General features: G+C 35.4%; 1 protein-coding gene across 1 annotated transcript in view; it reads right to left on the bottom strand.

Annotated features, from left to right (window-relative positions):
* The window catches only part of RBBP8 (RB binding protein 8, endonuclease), a 37,849-nt gene extending 13,139 nt beyond the window's left edge, over window positions 1-24,710 (bottom strand). Inside the window, 13 exon segments of the mRNA XM_068396184.1 lie at window positions 574-700; window positions 786-802; window positions 805-1,670; window positions 2,627-2,754; window positions 3,400-3,497; window positions 4,607-4,708; window positions 6,091-6,260; window positions 9,377-9,452; window positions 11,202-11,314; window positions 13,273-13,368; window positions 17,881-17,923; window positions 23,245-23,469; window positions 24,632-24,710. Coding sequence (XP_068252285.1) covers window positions 574-700; window positions 786-802; window positions 805-1,670; window positions 2,627-2,754; window positions 3,400-3,497; window positions 4,607-4,708; window positions 6,091-6,260; window positions 9,377-9,452; window positions 11,202-11,314; window positions 13,273-13,368; window positions 17,881-17,923; window positions 23,245-23,356 — 1,948 coding nt within the window. The 5' untranslated portion in view covers window positions 23,357-23,469; window positions 24,632-24,710.
* Window positions 24,711-25,529: the final 819 nt, after the last annotated feature.

The raw sequence follows: 25,529 nt of genomic DNA, 5'->3' as shown, positions 1-25,529 counted from the left end.
ACAGTTCAGGTAAGGTGTATAGAAGCAATGATTCTACAATCCCAGTTCAAAAAATAAGTTTTCACACTGGGACCACTTAACAGGAAAGAAGATACAACTTGGCAGCATCTGTTCATTATCATTAAAGGTACAAATTTCTTTAACAGATCATCAGGAATCATGAAAAATATTAACAAAGTGGCTTATCCTTGCAGTTAAGTACAGTCTTCAAGTATTTGATATAGACAGTTTAAATTCAGACTTCCTGAGATTTTATTTCAGTATCTGTTACTCACATGCTGCAGTAAACAATAATGCTAAATAAACAAGAAAGAACAAGATTCCTGGCCTGTTGAGTTTACAGCTGAATGCCAATGATATATTTATTATATAGTGGCAAGAGAATGCCAGGAAGACACAGACTGAAAATGTGGGGGGTGATCTTGGGAAGTCCCGAACAGGATGAGACTAAGTTAAAAGCAGAACAGAGAAAGTTAATAAAGTAGGAGAAAAGAAGATACAAAAAATTCTATTCAACAATAATGCAGGCTGGAGGGGCAGGGGGCAATAAAAGGAACATTTTCATCAAGTTACCTTGCTCATTTTGCAGTGCTTTATTTTTTGATAGTCTACAAGGGTTTGGTTGAAGTACAGATGCTGGTTCAGACTCGCCATGTCCTGTCCTTGTTTTCTTTCTATTTGGTACATGGCCACTGGCAACCTAACAACATATTGCAATTTTACTATTTCCCAAAACTTAAATATAATATTTCAAAGGAGAATTTTAAAAAGTCAGAAAAGCGTACCTTCACATCATCAAAAGTTGCTGTGTCTCTGCAGAACTTGGCAGTGGTGCAATTTTGAAGGGAGGAACTTCTTCTTTCATTTGGATCTGGTTTTTCTTATCTGGGAACATTTTTCCCAGCATTGCCTCTTGTACATAGGATTCCTCTTGTAAATCTCTGCCAAACAAACAGCTCTCATGGTTGGCATTTTGAATGGATGATGAACCTTCGGGAATAGGCTTCCCTAGCTGTGAAAAAATGTCATGCAGAGTCACCTGTTTCAGTCTATTTTTACAGGTCTCCTCACTTCCTTGTTTTTTCTCTTGACAACGAACTCCAGAGAAGCGATCAGACAGATCCAAGGGCTTATCAACTGTATGCTCCCCATTAATATGCTGAACATCTGATCGAAAGGGCATAGAGTTCTCTTTGTTGAAGGATGTTTTTTCACAGCTAATTGCATGCTCATCTTCAGCTTTCTTTCTCTTAGCACATCTGCTTTCTAGCTGCCTCTGGTGTACGAGAAGGAAATCGCTCTTGATCACCTCATTTTTAGCTGCACAAGTGTTCCCAAGACAGGTTACAGCCTCATTAGTGTTCTTTTTCACAACCATTTGCCTATTGATAGAGGCCTGGCTAATAATCAAGTTGACTTCAGTTCCAAGATTCAGTGGTGCAACAAAAGCAACATCTTCAGATTTTGACCTATTTTTATGAGATCTGGAACTGGAAGGACTGTTGAAGAGGTTGGTTTTGAGATTAGGCTTCAATCCTGTATCTAAAATACAAGGGGCATGACTTGTACTTGAGTTGTTCTTCATACTGCTAGAAGCTCCGAAAACAGGAGAGGCTACCTGAGAATCCCAGTCAACATGTGGTGGTGTGTTCTGAGATGGATCTGAAAGACTGAATACAATGAGAGATGAGATATTTTCCTGGAGTACACAGGGGGCTGGAAGGAGAGAAAGGGATGTACAGAAATTGTAAGTTTCCTATCAGTGATCTACTTCAAAGCTGTCAGAGCTGCTAGTATTAACTGAAAATAGAAGGAAAAAGGGAAATTTTTGGTCTAGGAGTAAGTACTGTCGCATTTAGAGCTATAAAAGGCAAATAAAACACAGACCTTGTCCTTCATTTTAGTACGGTGTGAAATTCTGTTCCACATTCAACTGAGAACCAAGTCCAGAATTAAGCCTACCTAGGAATCTCTTCTACCAAAGGACTCCCTACCTTTCATTGCAGTGAAATGGACGAAAGTGAGAATGGTTGTGATAGCAGTCTATCTAGGTTCTTGTATAGACTTATAACCACGAGAAACAGATTCTCAAAGCTTCTGCAAGTGAAGGAAAAACGTGCAAGCCTTCTTTCAGGTATTTTGGTTTTTACTTGTCATCAATAAAACATACATTTAAGATGACAAATAGGGGTTAAAAAAAACCCCTTCAGTTTAGACCGCAACATCCTGAGGAGAGTGGGAAGGGTAACAGTCAACTAGTATGACATCTAGTCAACAGGAAGTTTTATGTTCATTTTCCTATCCCAGCTCCAGGCCCCCTTACCACCAGGTTTATGGGCCTCAGAAGATACCTTGCAATAACAAGAAGTCAGCAAGGGAGGGACTGTGTACATAGAAAGCCCAAATCAGAAGTTTGAGAACGAAGGAAAAGTCCACAGTTTTGCATTCTATCAGTTCCTTTGCTTCTAATGTGATTTACTTGAAAGAAGCCTGTATAATATGAAAATATTTATTTCCATGTGTGTACCTTTAAAGTGAACTGCTGTAAGGTTTTAAATTCTACTAAAACCAGAACTTCATATAAGCCTGTTTAAAACAATATTACTATAACCAAGTGGAAACACACCCTAAATTGTTGTCATCATTTCTTGATTCAGAATCTGGATGTTTTCTTGAGTCTTCAGACTGCATGTTCTCTGGGCCCTGGCTCATAACAGTATTTGTGCAGGGAGGACTCAGTATACTCTGGGACTCCTTGCAAGTGGTGAAGGAAAACAAAGAAAGGAAGTGTGAGAAGCTATTAGAACTAAAAATTAGAAACATGCTAGCTTTGCACATAAATACTCTGAAGGCCCATTCAAATTGAACAATTCAAAATTCTGAAAAATAATAAAAGTTACAAGAGATGAAATTTTGACCAACAACTTTAAAGAAATCTTATGGAAATTAAAAAATTTCATAATTCAAATGCACACACACAGAAAAATAGTCTGCATACTATCATTTTCACTGTAGTTACTAAGCAAAAATCATCAAATAATCTCACCCAAGTCACCAAACAGCCTCATCACCAAATAATCTTTTTAGTGTCTTAGACTTGATTACTACACAAAGGGAGTTTGGCAGACCCAAGGATTTAGTCCACTGTCTTAGTCAAACTGGAAAGTTGTATACACAACAGGAACTGCACCCGTACCCTCCTCCCCAACCCCCAGACAGGTCAGCACAGTTACACCTCTTCTTGCTAGAGCAATTCTGTAATGAGTAAGCAAAAGCAAATCAAGGTGAGCTTACTGGAACTCAGAATACTTTTGCAGAATTTTAATACGAAAGAGAAAAATACTGTTTTCAAAAACAACTGGCACAAAACGCTGTAAGAAATCTGGGATTACTACTTACAGATTCCTCTTGAATGGCAAGTCCAATTGTTTCTGCCACGACTGCAGCCAAGTTAAAAGATGGCTTTGGAACAGGATAGCCTCCCATCCTTGGTTTATCTTTAAGATTAGAGAGAAGCTCACAATAAGTTACAGATACATTCTAATATCTTACTCCACTCACACAGATAGTACAAACATAGAACTAAAAAGATCACAAATTAAAATCGGTAATTATAAACATAGTTTGACCTGTGTCAGATAAAAATCATATCTAGAAGTGGTAAGTGGAAAAGGGGGGCATAAGAGGAATTTCTGATGAGAGCAAACTGCTGTATCATCACAGAGAACTAAGCTTCCAATTTGAATACAGCTCCCCAGAATTAAAATACAAAGACAAGTCAATGTAAAAGTTGCTTTTCAAACTCCCAGTCCAGGGCATGAATATTCTGAGAAAAGGATGTACAACAGTGATAATGTATATTTATAGTAAATGCTTATGTTGTTTTATTTCCTAGGTGACACTTACAATTATTCTTCCTATGTTTTTATTAGGAAAACAAATAGATGAGTTTCCTTTCTTTCAGAGGTTTAACATTACTCAGTTCATTAAATGGGGCAAGGTAATATGATGGGAAAGTACAAGAACTACAACCACCACAACCCTGACCTGCACGAATAATTGCAAAATGCTGATTCTCACAGCTGTTTATAGTTAAATACTTCACAGAAAAAAAAAAATCAGGGACACAAAGTTCTTGTCAGAGATCTGCTTATGGAGAAGGACTTAAGACTTGAAGACTTGTACCAACTCACAGTTGCAAAAAAGGGAATAATGAACAGAAGTACTTCTAAATGTTATATATTCATGTCAGAGAGAAGTGCAATTCTCAGAATATTTTATCTCCTGTACAGTTGGAAAATCAGATGTAAGCAATTGGATAAGTTGCCTAAAATATAAGATATCTGCAGTAAGAGCTGCACTGGGCTTCTTTTTATTTCTTGACTCTAAGCCTTGATGTTATGCCACTACATCATGTACCTAGTGGCATACAGACAGGCACTACAGGATAGGCATTTCAGCAGCAATTCTGTGATTAAACATAATATCCTTTTTCTGGCTCCTGTGTTTAAAGAGATGAACCTTCAGTTGTTGATGAACCCTCAGTTTTATAACATTTTTGCCTTATTTTGAATGGAATTCAAACTAAATCTATTAATACACTTACTTGGTACAGGGGACAGTTGTGGATCACAGGTGTCTGCCACTAGTATCTCTTCTCCATGGTGACTGTTCCCTTGTGTGGAATACAGCGGAATTTTTCCAAATTCTAGGAGAAGATGTAGAAACATTTTCACACAGTGAAATTAGTATCCTGTTGTGATAATCTTGTGTAGATATAGACAATATCCTGATCTTAAAAGCAACTTTAATGTGAATTTTGATATGTCAGTAGATCCAGTAACTTAAGCACATCTGATTATTTTTATTCTGAGGTACCACTATGACAAATTAGTCACAAATATTTCATATTAATCCTTACTCTCACAAATATGAGCCTACCCAGTCAGCCATAAAACAATACTGACACATAATTACATCACTTTCTATACTAACCACATAAAAAGTATGTATTCAATCTATATTTGACATGTTTAATACAGCAACAAAACTATTAAAGAGCAAACCATCCAAGGGAATAATTTTCTGTATCAGCTAAGGTAATGAGGAGGTGAAAAACCTGAGATTTTAATCGTGGCTAACTTTGTGCCATGTAGTCCTTTCTATCTGGACACCGACACCTTTTCATAGCCATTAACTGTGATAGGTTGCACTATAAACACTTTTTATGTTTAGAAAGGAGAAACTATTCACAGCACTAAAATTACATACACAAAATAAAGGACGTGAGTAACCAACCCACCCTCTTCACCCCACAGTTGTGCTATTTTTATTCTTGAAAAGAAGGTTTTAGTCAAGACTTACATTTAGATGTAAGCATATATTATTTAAAATAACTTTTTTTATTCCACAACATAAATTAACACATTAAGAACACGTGGGATTGTTTACCATAGGTCCTGTGTATCATTAAAATACAAGCCAAAGTCCCTTATTTCACAAAAATATTTCTTACAGTTAAAATACATTACAGCCATTCCTATGACATTACAGAATGAAATTTAGAAATTAAATGTGCACAATACTTTTGGACTCAGAGACAAAACAAGTGTATCAGTACCAGAAAATCACATGGCTGCTAGAATTAGATATCTATCAGTTTCAGTAACACTACTTTAATTGCAGAATAATTGCTGAATGTGGCAAAACATTTACTTCACTCTCCACTAGGTGGTGACACAGCTGTACGCACAAGTCAAACCGGAGCAGATGTTTTTAGTTAGTCTGGAGTCACAGAAGATATATGGGTTGGAAAACTGTTATATTTGCAAGTGTATGTGGACGGAGAAAAGTAGGAGGCTGAGATAAGCTTTGAGCATATTGCTGATATAACAGTTACTGCTAAAGACGTTTTTCCCCTGAGTCACGTGTTATAGCATAAATGGAAAAAAAGCCAAACCAAAAAAAAAAAGGATTACTTTTTTTTTTTTAGTTTTCACTCTTGCAATCAAATTTATACATGATCTTTTTCTTTAGCCCTTAAAAATATATTTAAAATTACTTTAAAAAAATAAAATACAATATTCTTACCACTGTTGCTTTCTGCAAGTTCCAAATCTGCGTGTGTATGTTCTGTGTATCGGATATGCCTATTCTCTTTTTTTCTTCTCATACGATTAACCACAGATAATGAAGAAGCCAGAACTGGAGAATCTGGAATGACTCCTTCTTCTAATTCCACTGCTTGTTGCTTTCGTTCCCTGGAGACCAAATTAGGTGATCAAATAAAACCCCATGTCAGCAAGATGAAAAGCTTTCATTTCAGCAAGCAGGACAATCATATGGTTTAAGAAAGCAACAATCTAGAAAATACAGGCATCTCAGTAACATCACAGCATCAAAAAGTAATACTAGAACCCAGTTTTCAGACACATCTAAGAACAAATACACACTTGCTCCATCAAGCCTAAGAATAGCATACACCCCTACCTCTTCACATTTGAAGTCAATATTTAACTACTGCACTATGGAAGACTTTTTCCCTGGAAGAAACTAGGGACTGTAGAGTCTCTAGCTTGTCCTCTGAAGCGTGTGCTACTTAAATGAAAAAATGCTGAAATGGATGGACTAGTGTCTCTCTCCCTGTATGGAAGTCCCTTCATACTCCAAGAATACTGTCTTAAAAATAAAACAAAAGCTTTTGGACAATTTTAAATGGCAATGAACTGCACTATATTACAAACAATCCCTCTCCAGACCATTGGATTATACCTCTTATTCACCTCACAAAGGTCTTCAGAGAGGAGTGCAAAAAGCAATGTAAACCATGTAAAACAAGTAATGTAAAACACAACATGAGTTATGAAGTTTATTTTCTCTCACACTATCAGCTCTAACAGCATGTTGCAGTCAGTGTATAAAAATTAGCATAATACAAATAACTATGTCTTTTCTCTCCAAAAACTCTGTCTAGCCATAGCAAGGAAATTACAACAAAAAAGCATTTCTTTCAGCTCTTTTAACTCAAATACAGTTTATTTAGCACTTAATAAGGGCATTGCTACCTGTCGTGTGTTGGTGGTAGTGGGAAATAGAAGAGGCAGTAAAAGAAAAACACAAGGAAATCTAACTCTGCCTGCTTGGTCATCTTTCTGCAGTAGCACTTTTCCTTATGACCCTCAAGAGAATACATGGGCCAAAAGATCATTTCCTAACTATAAAGAGAAGGATCTAAGGGGAGAGAAGGAAATATGGATATATTTCTGCTTGCATTGAAATGAACCACAAGATCTTATACAAAATAAGTTAATAACATGATGGAGAATTGTAGAAAGCTGCCTGGCTTGCGACAACAAGTATTTTTGCAGTTAGGCTTTTTACCATGACTAACTTTGTGAACACTTAATGATAAACATTGATGCATTGATGCTCTGAAGTCTTGATGAATCCTATTGTGTGATTTTGTAATTCCTCTTTTCTAGCACATTACAAAGCAGCAGCATAACTGGAAAACTCTCATCTACTAACAATATCTTAAGAAACAAATCAAAACAGACAATAAAACAATATATTCATCCAGTTACTTTGCAAATTTAAGTTAGCTGTTAGCGTTCTCTTTAAACTTACTGGCATATGTGGCCTTGTATGACAAATGAGCCTGCTATAAATATTTTTTTCTGTACCTTACTTCCATGCAAACCAAGAGGTCATTCCTACATAACACCACAAAAAACTGTCAAATGAAGAAGCTGCCACCCATACTATACATCATAAATATGCAATAAATAATTTCTGAATCATGGAACCATTTATCCAAGACCCCAGAAAAGATTTTTGCAGAAGTCTCCCTGCTGTTTCCAACCATGGATAATGAAATTCTAAACTGATAAAGGATCAGATAATACAATTCTTCCAAAATTTAATTTATTTCACTTTTATAAAGGATTCTTAGATTTTTTTTTTCTAAAATATTAAACCTTGATAACAAAATACAGAAGATTATTGCAAAATCTAATTTCATGTTATGCACCAGAAACAATCTGTTACCTTGCACCTACATGATGATGTTTTTTAGTCTAAGTTGCTCATTCTAAATAAAGTAACGTGACTATAGTTCAACTGAAACAACCAAATGCAGTGGCTATATCAGAAACAGCAGGACCATCCTTATTAATTACTGTTTATTCACCCAACTCTGTGCTCATTTAAGTGACCACCTAGCATGCAGAGCAAATAACTTTAGTGTTACATTGTTCATTCTCAGCTTTCCTACAGTGGCTGGAGATTTTTACTGGAAGCTAAATTGCAGGACCAGGGATCAAACTAACACATTTGGGTGGATCTATCTGGTGTCAACTTTTTTAATGTCACCTCCTAACTGCTGTAAAGCTGCACAGGAGAGCCATTATTGAGAAGCAATTATACAGTGGGAAGCATATAGAAATTTGTTCCTATTTGGTATTAAAAAGGAGTATTCCTAGGGTCATGAAATATGTTACTTGGAGAAGATGAAATGCATACAGAAACGAAAGGATGATTAAGGTGCCAACGATGGGAGACAAACCAAAAAATACAAAGGAATACGACCACAGTCATTTTGAACAGAGTTGTTTTACTCCTCTATGAAAGTTACTTTCTGACAAAGACAAGAAAAAATTAAACGTGGAAAAAGCCTTATGTATCAAGTCCATGCATCCTGTCCCGTTCCCCCCACACACGTATGCAACTTGTTCACAGACAGGCAAAAGTGAGATAAGTTTCAGATGATGTCAGACCACAGCTATACAAGAAAGGTGCACTTGTATAGTGCATCACGTTTGCATATTAACCACAACACTTTATGGCACATTCTTGCTATCATATCAGATTACAATTTGACAGTCAGTTTGAAGCTCATTATTTTTATGATTTCCTTTTGAAGTTTACTATGCTTTTTCTTTTTAAAATTGTAAAATTATCATAAGTTTATTTAAAAAATTTATTGCAAGATCCTGGGACTTTTTGACTAGCTGAGAAACTACTTTTCTAAAGTCTTAACCTCGGAGGAAAGAACTGGTAAAGAGTCAACAGAGGAATAAAAGAATGAGACATAAGGCTTTGCTATGCACTGTGACCACACTGATCTTGAACAATCATGAAGTCAAACAGAATTTCTATGACAAATTTATCTCAGTTTTAAAAAAGAAAGATGCACACAGTTAAAAATGCAAAAATTCTGCACAATACAAAGATGCTAGTTTTATGTTGTTATAGTGGCTGTAGACTATTTTATCACAATCTAGCAAAAAGAAGGAAACTCAAGTTTTAAAGACTTAAAAGTTGATATTTATATTCCCAGACATTACAATGGGGATATCCAAAAAAACTCAAAACTTACTCCAGCTCCTTCTGTAATTGCTGGAACTGTTCAGTTATCTTTTTATTTTCATCCTGTAAGTTGGTTTTTTCATTCACTGCAATTTATAGGGGAAAAAAAAAAAAAAAGGGAAAAAAGTCAACGCACATATGTTAACATCATATACCTAATTCTGTCAGGTCCTTTAGGAAAACAGAACCAATTCTAAAGCATAATACCATACACCCTCTACGGCTTACCAAAATGAATTTTCAAGCTAGTCATTAAAAAGGTTGTAAAATGATGTCTTATAAAAGGCAAAGGTGTCACAATTACTGGGTCATAATATTAGTTCCACACAATTATTAACTACTTTTGTCCATGTCCATACAAGTGAGACAGTGTTGTAAAGATTAATGAATTGCTCATTAAGCTCCATGGACAAAATTGTTTCCTTAAGTTGAAGACAGCCTATGAAGTATAAAGTAATTAGAATTTCATTTTAGCCACCAAAGCGACCAGCTAATTGGAGAGAAGGGAAAAAAAAAAAAACCAATTTCTTAAAAATCAGTTAAATATTTTGTCAGAAATTTTTGATTTACTGTTCTTAATTTCCAATTCATTCTGCCCATACTTCACACAAGCTTATTGCATGACCTTCAGCCTTTTTTCCACACTGTTTCAAACTAATGTAGTGATAGCTCCCACCTTTTCCGTTCACTTTAATTTTTATTTTCTTCTTATTATTTTTTTGTTGTATATTTTACCTGTGGATTATTCTTGACTGACCTTTTTTTTCCGGTTGCAGGAAATACATAAATAGTCATACAGATCTCAACTCCAACCCACGGAAGACTACTGTTCTGTCAGATAGCGTTCAAGAAGATTTGTAACTAATAGGTCTCACCTTGATTTTTAAGGCTCAGAGATATATTTAAAGATGGGTTGTACCCTGTTTGTTGTTAATCATTAAACTCAAGAATTCAGAATATTTTATATAAATATCCAATATTAAAAAGTCCTTGAAAATTGATGTATTTATATTAGTACAGAATCTAATATTTCTGTAATTTAAGCACTGAAAAGCTACTTTTTGTGCCCGACATTTCCCATATTTTAAATCTCACTGAACGTCTGCTTGTTCTTGATCAAGCACGACAACTAAATGACACAAAGTAATTAATTAATGGTAAAGATATCAATAACATTTCAAAATCCTGTCCTGTACTTTTTAGCACTTTATACAACCAACCTTTCCAAACTCTCTTTATGAAGACATTTGTTGTGTCCTGCCTTCATGTCACCCAGAACAGTTTATTTTTTCCTGTCCCATATGTACAACTTCCTGATTTCAAAATGAGCTGGCTACAAGCTGCCTGGCATGAAGCGATTCTTTTGTGGCTTCAGAGGGTTATGTGAAGGTTATGGGTTACTGCAGCTAAAACTCCCAAGACCAACTACAGGACACAAGCTGGACCCAGGGAACTTCTGTTTGAACTTGCTACTTTGTGATCACCAGTTATTTTTGAAGTCAGGGTTTCCTTAGGAAAACTGGCAATCAGTCATTCTATGATTTAGTTGTAGGAATAAACATAAGGAGCCACATTTTATCTACAGTAGCTACTTTACACTGTAAGATTTTCCACGTCAGTTCACTTTCAGTATCAGCACTTCAATTTAAGAAGGTGGGTCATATGACTAGTGATTGGTATGTTATGTATTTTCAGACTGTAGAATTAAGTATTCCCCAACTGAACTTGGACTTACTAAACACACCATATATAAATTATATCAAGTTACAGAAATTCACGAGGAACTAGTTTATAAAATAGTATGTTTTGTCTTCAGACTCTTGAATAAAACTCACTAAGCTCAGTGATGAGTTTAAGATTCTGCTGCCGGATATTTTCAAACTCTTGCTGCTTCTTTCTCATATGTTCTTCAGTTACAGCACAGCGATCACATAATCCTGCTCTTAATCTACAATAAAATTAAGAGAAAAAAGTCCCTCTGTTAAGAAAAAAATTCCCATACATTAAGCAGATATCCACACTTAACTGGTCTTTTGAACAATGAAAACCAGAAAATTTCTGACAACTATGCATAACACCACTAAGTAATGCGATTTTATATGTTGACATAACAATATTTCGAGATTTCTGAGCAATCTTAATACTACATGTACTAACGTTTGCATAAACGGCTGTAGGTACTGGATACTTCCAAAGCAGCATGCATTACTTTAAAGTGGAGCATGTTACACCTTGCCACTGAAAGCCTTTGTGAGGTGTCCTACCAAGAGTACTGTCAGATATAAATTACCATTCATTATAAGTAAAGTTCCTTCAAGCAAATGCAAATAAACAAATCATTTCAGTAAATATAATTACTACTTCATCTAAGAAGGCTATATCACTGTCATTAAGCAAAGTAATAAAATAAAAAGGAAAAATAGTAAGTTTGCTCTGTAACAAATACCAATCAAATGTGAAATCCTTTATCTTTATCTAGACACTAATATTTAGAAGTGGATCCAAAAGTCCATGCTAGGCATTGCCTTCACCGTCTCTAATGGTTTAGATCAGCTGTTTACAGCATACCCCCATGAGAAAAGGACTTGTTACGATCACTCCATCTTACTCGACACATTCATTCATGCAATGAAATGTGTGTTCATTTTACAGCTGATAACTGAAGTATATTTATTTCTGGTACACGACAAAAAGCTAACAGTATTATCAAAGCAAAAACCACACTCTATTTTGCCTGCTAAATAGGAGACCAGTCGGTTAAGAGTCCTCCATTGCTGCTGCTAGCACATGAAGTACTAAAAAAAAAACCCAAACAAAACAGCTAAGTTCCATAGGTGAATATTAGAAGCGAAAGTCATCTTGGTTTATGGGTATTTTAATATTGTGGAATTATGGAAAGAGTAAAATACTGAAATGCCTCTTCATACTAGCTATTTGACTGTGTTATAAACACAGTATTATCTCCTTGTATTAAACTGCTTTAAATATTCTGTTTTCTGCAATGTGAGTACTTCATCTGCTGAGGGATTAGAAAAGTCCATTCACTCTGTAAATGTCTCTCTACCTATACAGTGTGAAAGTATTACCTGCATGGTTACAAGTTTATCCCTAATGCTTTTCACAGAGAAACTGAACTGAATACAAAATTTGAGTATAATAGTACAAAATTTGAGGTAGCACAGGAATGTGGGAAAGTGATTTACTATGCAATGATCTCCTGTTCCCAGAAAGCTTCTGAGAGCCTATCAGCAGCAAATTTAACATACACTTTCCGAAACAGGTATCATTTTTAGGAGATTAAAAAATGCACTGTAATTTCATGTCTATTGGTTTTGTTTTGCTATACCAGATTAAACAGGAACAAATAAGGGAAAGGCAGGAAGGGTCAAAAAGTGATCAGAACATCTAAGTCTAAAAGAAGGCAAAAGACAACCTGGGATTAAATTTAGGTAAAACAGACAACTGGTAAAAAAAGAGCCCCCTCAAGCCTGAAAGATTTCCTAGTGAGTCAGTTCATGAGTTTCAAAGTATATTACACAGTTTGCCCTTGGATTTTGTACTTGTAATACATCTCAATTGATATCAAACTTACCTCTACAAAAATGGATGGAAAAGAATGTGCTTTAAAATGGCTGTCTGCCTCCCAAGCTGATCTATTTAACTTCTATTTCTCTTAAGTGAACTAAGCAAGCTAAGCACTTCAAAAATAATAAAATAACAGAAATTTAATTCAGTCAGAAGAATCTAAATTCTACACTTTTCTTTAAAACACATTATTTGGATTGTATTAGAAAAGGACTGGTTTACGAAAAAAAAAAAACAAAAAACCACCCAACTTGTGAAATACCCAGTTACTCTGTAAAAGCACAATACAACAAACCCAAAAGCTAAAAGACACTACTTCACCTGTCTTCTAAAACCTTGATAGTGTCATGAAGTGCTTTTTGCTGTTCCCTGAGCTGCTGGTTCTTGGTATAAAACTCTTCAAGCCTCTCTGCATCCCTGAAATCAAATAGAGAAAAAGTTAGTTCTAGCTTTAAATTACAGCTATTAGTTTTTCTATAGAGAATTCTTTCTGCCATGTTTCTTTCATATTCTTGGGAAATGTGATTATCATCAGCACAAATATTAAGTTGAAGATAAATGAAGCAAGTGTTTCTGATGAATGATAATTTAGAAATGTCCAAGTTAGGAAAGAAGCAGTTAGTTTCTCATTCATATTGCAGTTGAGCTGTTGATAAATCTGTTTTTTGCTCAGGACAAAAATTAGAGTTGATGACAGTCAAGGCATAAAAGCTAATAGTATTAAAGCAACAATCTCAGGGAACGTAAGCTCAAGTACTTCTCTTATTTTACTGTGTTACTGAGCTGTTGGAAAGCTAATTGGGGGCTTTCACAATTGGGTCATTTTGGTCTTGTCTTAGCAGTGAGTGCTTCTTGCATTGTGGCAAACTACATTAGGTTTGTAAAGCTCTGACAAGTCTTCAGATCCATTAGAGGTTTAGTTCCTCAAGAAGCAATTCTCAGTGTATAGAACATGTATTCCCATAATATGAATACAAGGAAGAGAACTCTCTTCCCAAAAACCTCAGATCTTGGGGAGAATACCTTCTCTAAAAGCCAGGACTATTTCACTAATAAAGAACATTTCCTCCTTAAAAGAGCTAAGGAAAAGTGGTAACATTAACTTCCCAGTTTAGCTCCCCTCCACTTTTATTATCAGATCACAACACCTCTTCAAGATGCAAACAAGGTATGAGCAACAAGCACACAATTTCTTTCTACAAGGAAATTAACTTTCAGTAAAAGCTAATCAGCTGAATCTATGTAACATGACAATGACTAACTTCTGAGAATTCATTCACAGCTCTTCTTTTTACCATGGAATCCTTTGTGTATTCCATGAAAGCACATGTTTGTTTTCAGTGTGCCTGAGATGGATTATTTGAGGAAGCCATGAAACTGGCTCACAAAAAGCTGCTAAGCACACACAACAGGAAATGAAAACGTATTTACTAACTTGTTGATACAATTCTTTTACACAGACGTACTTTTAAATTGATCCTATCCCTTTAAGATACATTAGTCAAACCCATTTTCATATTGTTGGTATTAGAGTAATACAAGAAATTAACAATCATGGGTCAAAGTGAATGGGACAGCTTGAAGCTTCCACAGTGTACAATCACAGACATATTTTATTTATTCTGAAATTTAAGAACAGATGTTTTATTTTTCTGTGCTACCATCCGGACCAGTATTGTCCTTTCCAGCTGCATATACAACGTATAAGATGGTTACATGCAAATAGCATGAGGGACCATTTAAAACGTCTGCTTTCACTTAGGGAGGACAAAGTGTTAAAGTTCTGTTACCTCAATTCATTAACGAACTACAGCCAGGCCATGGCAAAAGTTGAAGTCTGACAAAAGCAGTCTGTATTTTTCTGATGTTTATGGCATAGAAAAAAAATATATTTTTTTTTCAGTTTATGCAACTTACAGAAGGCCTAAAATATCAAATTTTAAAAGTCTTTTCTCAAGCTACCTTTAAGTCATTCTACGGCATTAAGTTATTTAAGGTAAAAAAAAGGAAAGACATTAATATACACTAATGCTCCATGCCTTCCACCTAAACCCTGTAAAATGTCACATTAAGATAGTAAAATGACAGAAGGAAGTAGGCTTTTTTTTTTTTTTTTTTTAGAATTCCAGTGCACCTGATAAACATGACAGACATTTTTGGCTATGAAGGCACTCTGCATAATGAACAGTCTCTGACCTAGCATTTACAAGTCATTAGCTCCAATGCTGAAGTGAGGTACAAAATAAGGCGCTCATTGTCAGCTGATTACCAAGTCTGAAATACTAACCTCAGGTATTCAGATGCACCAAGGAGAACAAGACCTCCTATGTAAGAGTATCATATCTACAATGTGGTAATTGTAGAAAGATTCCAACAAACAATAATTAAACCATTTGGTATGTGTTCAGTCACATCACTGATAATATTCATCATCTAGAAAATTAACCGATCAGTTTAAGATTTTCAGAACATGGAAGCAGTTCATGACACAATAACAGCAAGAGATATTTCATTTTTAATCTAAAAGGATGAAATTAGCTACTTCATTTATGAATTATACATAAAAATTAAGATGTTAAATTGATTTTTTTCCAGGAAAGTAAGTGTAGCCTTTAAGTATAAAATGTAGCACCAAATATTTGCTAACTGAAAGTCATTTAATAAGTTAATATAATTTTATCTACTAACATAAATATATTCCTTGTGATGCTGCAATGTCAATCTTAATGTTCAGAAAGCATATCTTTAAAATGTAAACAACACATATGCTGTTTGGATTGTAATGAACAATCTGACAACATTCCATGATATATCCTGAACTTAAAATCTTGATAAAGTTCATATGAATTCGTATTTCCAATTGACTAAAAATTCACCCACAGACCAAATAAGCAACTGGACTCTATTGCTACTTTTGTTTTGGTTTTTGGTTGTTTTTTTTTTTATTAATTTGTGAACTCTTACGCACAATTAAACAGCAGCTGCAAGTAGTGTACACTGTGTCCTACTAGTGTTGGAGACAGACTGAACAAGAAGCCCTATAAAACCTGACAAATCTGGATCCTGAAGAGCAGGTACATACGTGGGACAACAGGGAGTCACCCACACAGGTACTCTTGGGGTTGTAAACCCTGCTGTAGGTTTGGTGGATTGCACCTGCTCAGCAACATCAGAGTGACACCGTGCAGACAAAAGTCAAAACCATAGGCAATCACTTATAGCCTTCACAGATGAGGTCTGTGTGAATGCAGCTGAAATGTGAGAAAATACAAAACTGCACAGGCTCAAAGTGCTACTGTGGATTATCAAATGGTAGCAGGATGGGCAATATTTAACTGAAATAAGCAAAACACAAGCTCAGAGGAGGTTTGAGCCCTACAAAGGACAAACAAAATCCAAAATCTAGGGAAGGGAGCAACACAGGCATTACAAAATTGAAGGCAATTTCTTCCAAAAGCCTAGTGAAAAGAAATAAGAACAATTTTCCTGGAAGTGAGACACAGTTATAATTACAGAAGAACAGTTATTGTAAAAGTAGACAGCAAGTTAAATAAGTACTGTAGTACAAACAAATTATACTAGAAAAGCCAGTATTATTATAAGATGCATTTACATACTTCATGTTACAGGAAAAGGAAAGATGGATTCCATTAGATGGAATTACTCCTATGGAAAGACACCTTTGTTTCTCTCTCATCCAGAAATATAAGCACATTGGGGAGTTCAGACAAGAACTATCAAAAATGATAGAGTTGTTTGGTACACAAAAGCACATGATGACCTAATTTTTCTAGACTAGGGGAGGGTTATTTGAAAAATATAACTGAAAAAACAAAAGACAACTAAATAAACTAATAGGAACTAATGAGGCAGAAAACTGACTAGATGATGATAGAAATGTTAATTCTAAAAAAGCACAAACTGTGCTTGAGAGCACTGCGGCTACACGTTAAAACTAAGATTGTATATCTTTGACTTCAGATGGCAATGCTACAATGCAAATATGGGATATTTTTGCTAATTTTAAGAAGAGTTTAATTTCTTTAATATATCTAATACAATTACATTGTTTTCCAAAGTGGAAAAAGATCAAGTAATTTATTTTTATTCCTCCTACACAGCACTTCATAAAGTGCAACTCATAATACAGGTCATATGTAATATTAACATAATATTAACTTACTTAAACCTGAAGTCAAAATTTGAATAAAGAATCACATTAGCATATCTCATCATTTAATTAAATATGGCTTTAGTCAGCAGAAGGAAAATAAAAGCTGTTTAATGCTGTAAATACATATTGTGATTCTACTGTACATGTAAATCTTGGAATTCAGATTTTTTTCCCCAAATCGCTTCTAATGAACAGAACTAAAAATTAGTAGCAAATAATGACTGCAAAAAAATTACGTATGTCTTAAAATACAATAACTGAGTGAAAATTAGCAAGGTTATTACTATAATCTTTACTGAACAACTGAAAGCTGAGTTAAGGCACAACACTTGATACTAAACGCAAACATGTAGCAAAAAAAAATTCCTAAAAAAGTTGTTTTGTCACTTCTCTTGTTGTGGCTTGTTATCTCGTCACTTCTCTTTTACAGATTTGACCTCAATTTTAAAACGTCTCCCTAATTATCTTTCGTATTAGAAATGTCAACATCGACAGGCATACTAGAAATACTGTAGATAAGAAAACCTTACAAGTCATTTGTTCAAGGAAGGCAAACCTAGTGTTCAGGTTACACACCCTATAAAGAATTATGTATATCTTTAGATGACTTCAGCTGAATTATTAAAGTGAGCAGAGTTTTGTACACATCTGAAGGAAGAAAACATGAAACCTTAATTGACCTGACAATAATTACGGCTCGTTAATGGTACTCAGACTCTCCTTTAATAAATTAGATCATTAGGATGAGTACTTACAAGCATCTTTCCTTTTTCAACTTAGATATTTTCAGCTGTAAGCCTGAAAAGTGGAAAGAAGGAAATACATGTTACAGAATTCTGATTCAAAAGAAATGAGTGAAACAATAAACTAACTCCCCTTTTGCCAATGACATCTGCAAAAGAGAGAGAAAATGTCACTAATTTAGAGAGAAAATGCTTCATTCTGGACTTTAAGTATGTTCTACAGGATGTTGGAAACAAATATAGCTATTATGATCTCTAGGGAGTAGGGACTTCTTAAACAAACATGCAGATCCCACTTAAACAGGTATAAAAACACCTTTGTAAAAAAAACCACACATGAATTATCGAGCACTGTCAATATATTTTCATTGACTATGCCTATATAAATAGCATAAAGTATGTTCTGTGTACACATACCTGCGTAATACTAGTCTTGAAATGTAGCATCCAACCACTGAACTGAAAAATGTATTACAATATATATGCATAAAGGAAACATTAAAAATACATGATTCACAGCTTTAAAGCACAAAAGGACAACATACTGTACTGGAGGTATGCTACCAGACCCTCTCAGCCAAAGCTTCTTTGGAACATCTTAAGGTGAATTGAGGAATGATATTTCATCTGTGGCCTTTCTCCCACTAAGGCCCACACACTCCTAAACGTACGTTCTGTGCAGAAGTAAAAAGGTTTGCAAAAAACACTGACGCTTCGGCAGGAGTGGCCAGCTGACAGCCCAGGGGCTTAGACAAGCAGTCCAGCCAATCTGCCTGCAAGGTTTTGGATGCATGTGTACATGCACAGGGGCAGGAAGATAAAGGTGCTTTAAGTACAGCACAGCTTAACAAGTAGGATGCAGTGCTATGGAAACTGATGTGATACTACCCACACACAAGCTTGCCATTCCTATTCTAAATAAATGGTCAGAAATAATCAGACTCCAACAGTATAACAGTTTCTTCAATAGAAATCCAACAGAAATTTTCATATGACAATCAGAAAGTAATGTAACAATTTTTCCTACCACCGTATTTTCTTCAAACAAGTTGTGAGCAACTTCAGGTTGAACATAACGTGTCTTGTGAGCTTTCTTGCAAAAGCATTAGTCATTTAGGATAATAGGATAAACTTATAAAACCAGAATACTTTTAAGAAAATCTCTGACAATTTTGAATTTAAACCAAAACACATAACCCATACTATATATTACTATAGAAAATGTAGGTTAAGGCAGCTAACTGACTTCTTTTTTTGTCTCCCCTACCACACTCAACTGGGAACAACTCAAAGGGGAAAACTACTTGTTTGAGAAGGTTCACTCTTCAGGCCACTTACAATATAACAGTCAGGCCAGCCAGAGCCACAGTGAACCCGTGGCACAGACTGCTACAAGATGCCAGTGAGACAATGAGGTAAAAATGCACAGAGACTACTTAAAAAATGTTCTTAGCAAATACAGCAAGATTCCTTTCATCTCTAAGTGTTCAACACCTGTGAGATGTTACGTTCTATCATGCAGATCAGCACAGAAAGAGCGTTTATTTTTTTTTAAGTGGTTGCTATTCATCAAGTCAATTAGGCATCTGCAATTAGAACCCCTATAAAGTGTGCTTTAATGCTGCTCCACACCCATCGGAAGGAATGAAGCTGCACAACAATGCATCTCCTGTATGAACAGGTAGTCTGTTCAGCAAGCATTTAGGATTGTAACATTGGCAACCTGAGCCACAAATTGAAGAGGCAGCGCTCAAAAGGCCCGGTACTGTGCTGCAGGTAACACTATCTCCCCTCTCACCTGAATTCAGGAGGAACCAAACTAGTTACTTAAAGATTACATTTTTTCTTAATTCAAATGACTGCAATGAGAAGGCAGGAAACCAGTTTGTTACATTTATCCAAGAGCATTGAATTACTGCATCGGGTGTAATCTCTTCCTTTTGCTTTTCGAGAGCATTGGGAGGTTTGAAGCATACTCATTTAAAGAGCTTTGCTTTTTCAGATTTCCTTACGTAACACTCCAGTGAGCATATAAACTTATTGGGAACTACACTATGTACACTCCCGATTCGATTTTTATCTTTCCCACAATATTTCTATGGAATAGACAAGCTGCAGACTGTATAAATCTACATTACCTAAAGCTCATAAGTGCTTTCATAAATGACACACTGTCCCCATTAAAGTGATGGATACTTTCTTTAAACTGTCATTAGGCAGATTAATTAAATGCACGACACTATTTTATGAAACTTGCAACTTGATTAGACCATGTACCTGTAATACTTCAATTAATGACTATGACAATTTCTGTTCTGATGAATTTTCAAATGCATTAAATGCACCTCCTTAAAATTGACAGTGCCTGGGAAGACTGCAGAATCTTAATTGGTGACGTTTTCTCGGAACAGGTTGGACCAGCTTATGTCAGCAATGACACCAACATAATCCTATCTTAAGGGTATAGGAGGTCATCTAGTCCATCTCTAAGATCCCTTCCAGCCCTGTTTTCTATAATTATTTATTTTTGAGTTCCTACAGCAATCCATCAATGAGATTGCTTTCCTCATAATTTTCCCTGCATCTGTGACTACAGCTTTTTCCCTATTGGTATCTTCTGCTTTTCAGAGGTAAGGAATAATTGAAAAAAAACTAGGCTATTTCTTGTACACAAAACTCTCCTCACATTGCTATGCTGAAATATGTTTCTTTTTAGTATAGTATAGATATCTCCTCACATTTCTATGCTGAAATATGTTTCTTTTTAGTATAGAGCTTTAGACTTGAATTCATCCTCAGGATGACATCCTCAGGGTCTTACCATGTTGGTAAGACCCACAGGCAGCAAGTATCCACATAATTATTTTGAGCTAGATGCAAGTATTAACACCTGTAGAAATTGGCCACTTTATAAACAGCATTATTAAATTCCTTTCTAATTTGTGAGCACTATGCTAGTATCCCATACATTCTACAGGTAGGAAATAAAAGCAAATATAGTTTTAATGACCATTATTCTGAGTTGCTGAGCACTTCTGAATTCCATGAAAAGCCAGCTGACATTGACCATGCCCAACAGCTTTGGAAACTGGGTTGTAGGAGTCCTACCCATTGTCACATAATGGATTGAGAGAAAATGATAGCTATTTTGTCCAAAGAGGGCCAAAACTGGAATTTTTTGCAAGTGATCAGTTTAAAAGAATAAGAAGCTGGGTTTGTTTAGCTAACATGGTGGAAAAATACACCCTTTACAGTATAGTAATATAAAAATTCCATAAAATCCATTTCAAACGGTATGAGCTTGAAGTATTCTCTAGTCTATACTCTACAGATACATAAATATTATAACTTGTATAATATGCCTGGCCATTTCAAGCTCATGTGTCATAAATCCTGCTTTTCATGGATTTTTAATAAATAAGAATTGCACCATTACAGTGTTCACTGCATTGTGCATTGTACATGCAAAAAGCTTTTTTTCCAACTACTAACTTTCCCTTAATCCACCTTCCACCATCTTTAAAATAATTTTTTGCTGACATTTAGATTGGAAACTCATGAGTCAATTTTAATTCTTATTTATAGACTTCAGAAACAAGCAAAGTCCAGGCAAGCCTGTGTTTGATGTTTCTAAAATATCTTCCAGTACTTTCTATAAGAGGATCCCCACCTTTTGAAAAAATTAGCTATCCTTCAGGCATGTCTTTGATGTTATCATGGAAGACCTAATTTTACCTAACACAGTGCGGGACATACTGACAAAGGGCTAGGCATGAAAAAGACTGCCTAGTGGCAAAATTATCTGGCCACACCCAGCACTCATTCTAAAGAGTATCTTCACTTGCATAAAGAAAACCAAAACTTTAAAATCACGTGCTGCACATCCCAAGAAACTAGAGAAGGGGTCACTTAACATTACCCTCTACATTAGAGCTTTTTGTTTGTTCAGTTTTTGTTGTTCAGACATGCCATAGATTGCCAGATCCCATTCTGTTAGTACTTCCGCATTTATCTGCAGTTGACATCACACCCACTCTGAAAAGAACCATCAAGAATTAAAACAAAAAAAAAAAGAAAAAAGAAAAAGTCATAAAAAATAAATAGGATTTTTTTTTGTGTGTTTTGGGACACTATAAAATTATATTTCGTATGGTTACACATACTTTTTTTAATGTAACAAAATGGTACTATCTGGTACATCTTTGCTTTCAGTTGCCAAACTGATTTTTTTTTTGTTTTTTGTTTGTTTGGGGTTTTTTTTTTAAATTACTAACATAAAGTGTCAAGGCCCAGTGTTGCAAATTGTTGAGTCAAGACTTTCAGTGGGAGGTATGAAATATCTATACATTATAAAACAATGCCCCATAGTTTTTGAAATTTGGAAGTGATGATATAACTGGACCAAAATGGACAGACCTGGAACTGTTTTGAGGCTGATGGAAACGACCAAGGCCACTGGAATGGTCTGGCTACAAAGATCCACTGGCATGACTAAAGCTCTTAATTCACAAACACTCACCTGCTTTTATTCCAGCCCAATATAAATACTACTTCATGCATAAGGACATGCTTGTTGGAAGATTCAGTCAAATACTGTTCTGATTCCATCCAAAAGAATGGATCATGTGACTTAGGATTAGCAGAACAAAATCTTAACTTCTTATGAAGTATTTTTAACAAAATATTTTATGAATACTACTTGTAAAACAATATTATAATAAGAATATAAATATATGGTGCAATAATTCACCTTTACCTTGGATGTTATTAATTTCCTGCGCTACTGAAGAATGAACAAATACTAACAGTCAATACGTAGTAAAATTGATATCACAGGTCACAAAATACAATGTAAGAATAAGCAATTCTATTTGTTTAGAAATTTAGAACACTAAAAACTGAAGAAATACTTTTCACTTCATTAATATTAATCTGCAGTGGTATGTTGCACAAGCTAGGGGAAATAAACAATGCAAACCATTTTAATGTATCTGAAGTGACTAAACCCAAAGGCAAAAGAAAAAAGCAAAAAATTCCATTGATTAACTTGATTTGGAAACTTTGACTCATAATCTATTAAAGGTAAAGTAACATTTAAATATTTCCTAAGCAAACACAAATCCCACATAACATTGTGTTACTTTTTCTTCACTGACCTAGCAAATCATTTATACTTGTTGATAGTTAAAATGTAATCCTGTTAAGCCAGGCTTAGGTGGTCAGTCAGTAAGGATCATTTGTAATCACGCAGTCCAACTCTCCACATAACGTAAGACATTAAAAATCTATTTCGTTCCATGCAGACAGAGTGGTACTCTGGGTCAAAGTTTTCCTGTGGTAACAGACAGCGTTCTGTGAACCCAAACTTTAATTTACCTTGTACTTCTTTATCATGACATTCTTTCAGTTTGGACCACAATTCCTTGAAGAAATCTCCTGTAGGTTCTGCAGAACTAGGGCTCCCACAGCTTCCTCCAGATGTGTTCATCTTGCCTTTTTCTGAGCCCAACTTCTTTGACTTATTTGCAGAACTGGCTTACTCTCACACTTTGAGTTTTAAATTACATAGTTACAAAGCTGTTTCTGAAGACAGGTGTATGCCTGTAATGACAGATCGACAACACTTATGTTTGCATTTATCAGAGTATAACTTGCAGCCATGGATGAAATACAAAGCTTACCACCTATCCTTGTCAAGTTGTACTTATACACTGACAGTCACCCTGAAAGTGTGGAAGATGCTAAGTATTTTGCTACAAGTAATTATAAACTAACAGAATTTTTCCCGCCTTAAACAGCTACCAACTTAAAATTAGATTAATATGCTTAGGAGGCTTTATTATTTTCTTATGTAAAGCTACAGTTAAACAGAATTCCTGTTTTCCAAAAGTAAACCATGCTTCCAAAATCTGGCTGTCAGCAAAAGCATTTGTCAAAAGTTTTATCTGAGGTGTATTTGTGTGTATACATCCTTTACATAAACACAGATTCAAATGACACCCTTCTGGAAGGAAAAGCTCAGATCCCCTTGAAGTCTTTGTGATTCTACATTGAAATGATTCGCACTCCCTGACAAAAAAGAAATAGGAGAGTAATCTCAAAATTTATAAATCTCCAAAACAGCAGTATCTGAGGACAACTATCAAAGTTATACAGCTCTGTCTTAAAAGCCAGATTGCCTACACAACTCAGAACAATCTTACCCATAACTCTTATTTGTTGTGAAGGGTTTCTTAGCACAGATGATGCCCTCAGGCAAACTGCAGGGGAAGCATGGTACTCAGGTCTGGGTCTGAGCCAAGGTAAGATTCAGTTCTATTGGCACTGGGTGTCCATTACTGAAACACTCATGTAATCTCTCTCTCTTTCAGTTCCCTGTGTGTGAAACTGGACATTCTGAGTTTCCCCATTTTTATGTGATCAATTTTAAACAAACAACTTTTAAACAGGGACTGTGTCATCACCAGGTGGACACAGCTACCTCTATTACTCTGTAATATAAATTTCAACGAGAAAAAAAAACACCTAAGGTATTTTGTACTATTCCTAAAGTAGCAGCCTGAGCAAGCAAACCACAATGTCTATACAGACAAATAAAAGGAGCAATTGGCTCTCAAATTTTTGAGGCACAAGTTATAGTTGTAGTTCAGATGATACAAGGTCTACAATCAGTCAAGAAGCTGCATTTCCTATCTTTGAGAGCCTTCAAGCAACTTAGAATATCTGAATACAGCTACTGGTTTAGCTGGTCCCCCAGATTTACCATGATAAAATGTTTAGTCCAGTGGTCAGCGACCTAGTGTAGGGCCTGGAGGCCTTGGTTCCGGTCTCCTTTCTCGTATGTCTGTGCACTGTCTTAAGCAAGTCACTTTTCTTTCAGTCTGGCTGTCTTTAAAATGGAATAAAAAAAACGGAATTAATGGAACAAAGTGTTATTCTCGACAACACAGGAACACTTGAACTATATGTTTTCTATAGTATAAGGATACTTAAATGCTACAGTAATGGAGCTGGCAGAACCCTCAGTAACCATTAGGTAGCTCCACATGTGCTTTAACATGCTCTGTCTATGGAAAATTCAGCGTTCATTTCAGCACCTGGTTTCAAGTTAGCTAATGTTCTTATACTAAGTCCTTAATGGAAAATAAAATTACCTTTTTAAATCAGCAGTGCCTACAACTCTTCAGCAGAAGCTGAACAGTAATCTGCTTGCATCTTTGCAGCTGAAACGCTCCACTTTGTGTGCAGTCACATTAAACCATCTTACAATGCTTCTTTGTGGAACCAATTACCTAGTGACATTAGGAATGTCTTTTAAACTCTTATTTTTCTACCTTCGAGCACAGATCTCAGAAACCATCTTTCTCTCTGTCAAGTGCTAGGGCAGTAGAATCAACGAACTTGCTCTCACTTACTGTCTTAGATTTGAGTACGTCAGATGAACAATTTTCAAGAAAAGGGTATCTCACTTTAGAATTAGTAAAGGCTATCCCTAGTGTTTTTGGTTTGGTTCTTATTTTTTCCCCAAAGATGACTATAAGAAAAAAAATGCGCAAAACTTGCTCAGAGTTTCTGCAAATGATTAGTACATCAACTGAATACAAAAAGGGAAAAAAAGGGCAATGGGTTTTCCCAAGCTTCACCTGCTTCAAGATCCCAAA

The sequence above is a fragment of the Nyctibius grandis genome, chromosome 3 (genome assembly GCF_013368605.1).
Source record: "Nyctibius grandis isolate bNycGra1 chromosome 3, bNycGra1.pri, whole genome shotgun sequence".
NCBI classification, from domain to species: domain Eukaryota; kingdom Metazoa; phylum Chordata; class Aves; order Nyctibiiformes; family Nyctibiidae; genus Nyctibius; species Nyctibius grandis.
Note: the sequence above shows the minus strand (reverse complement) of the source record. Positions and strands in the feature narration are given on the sequence as shown.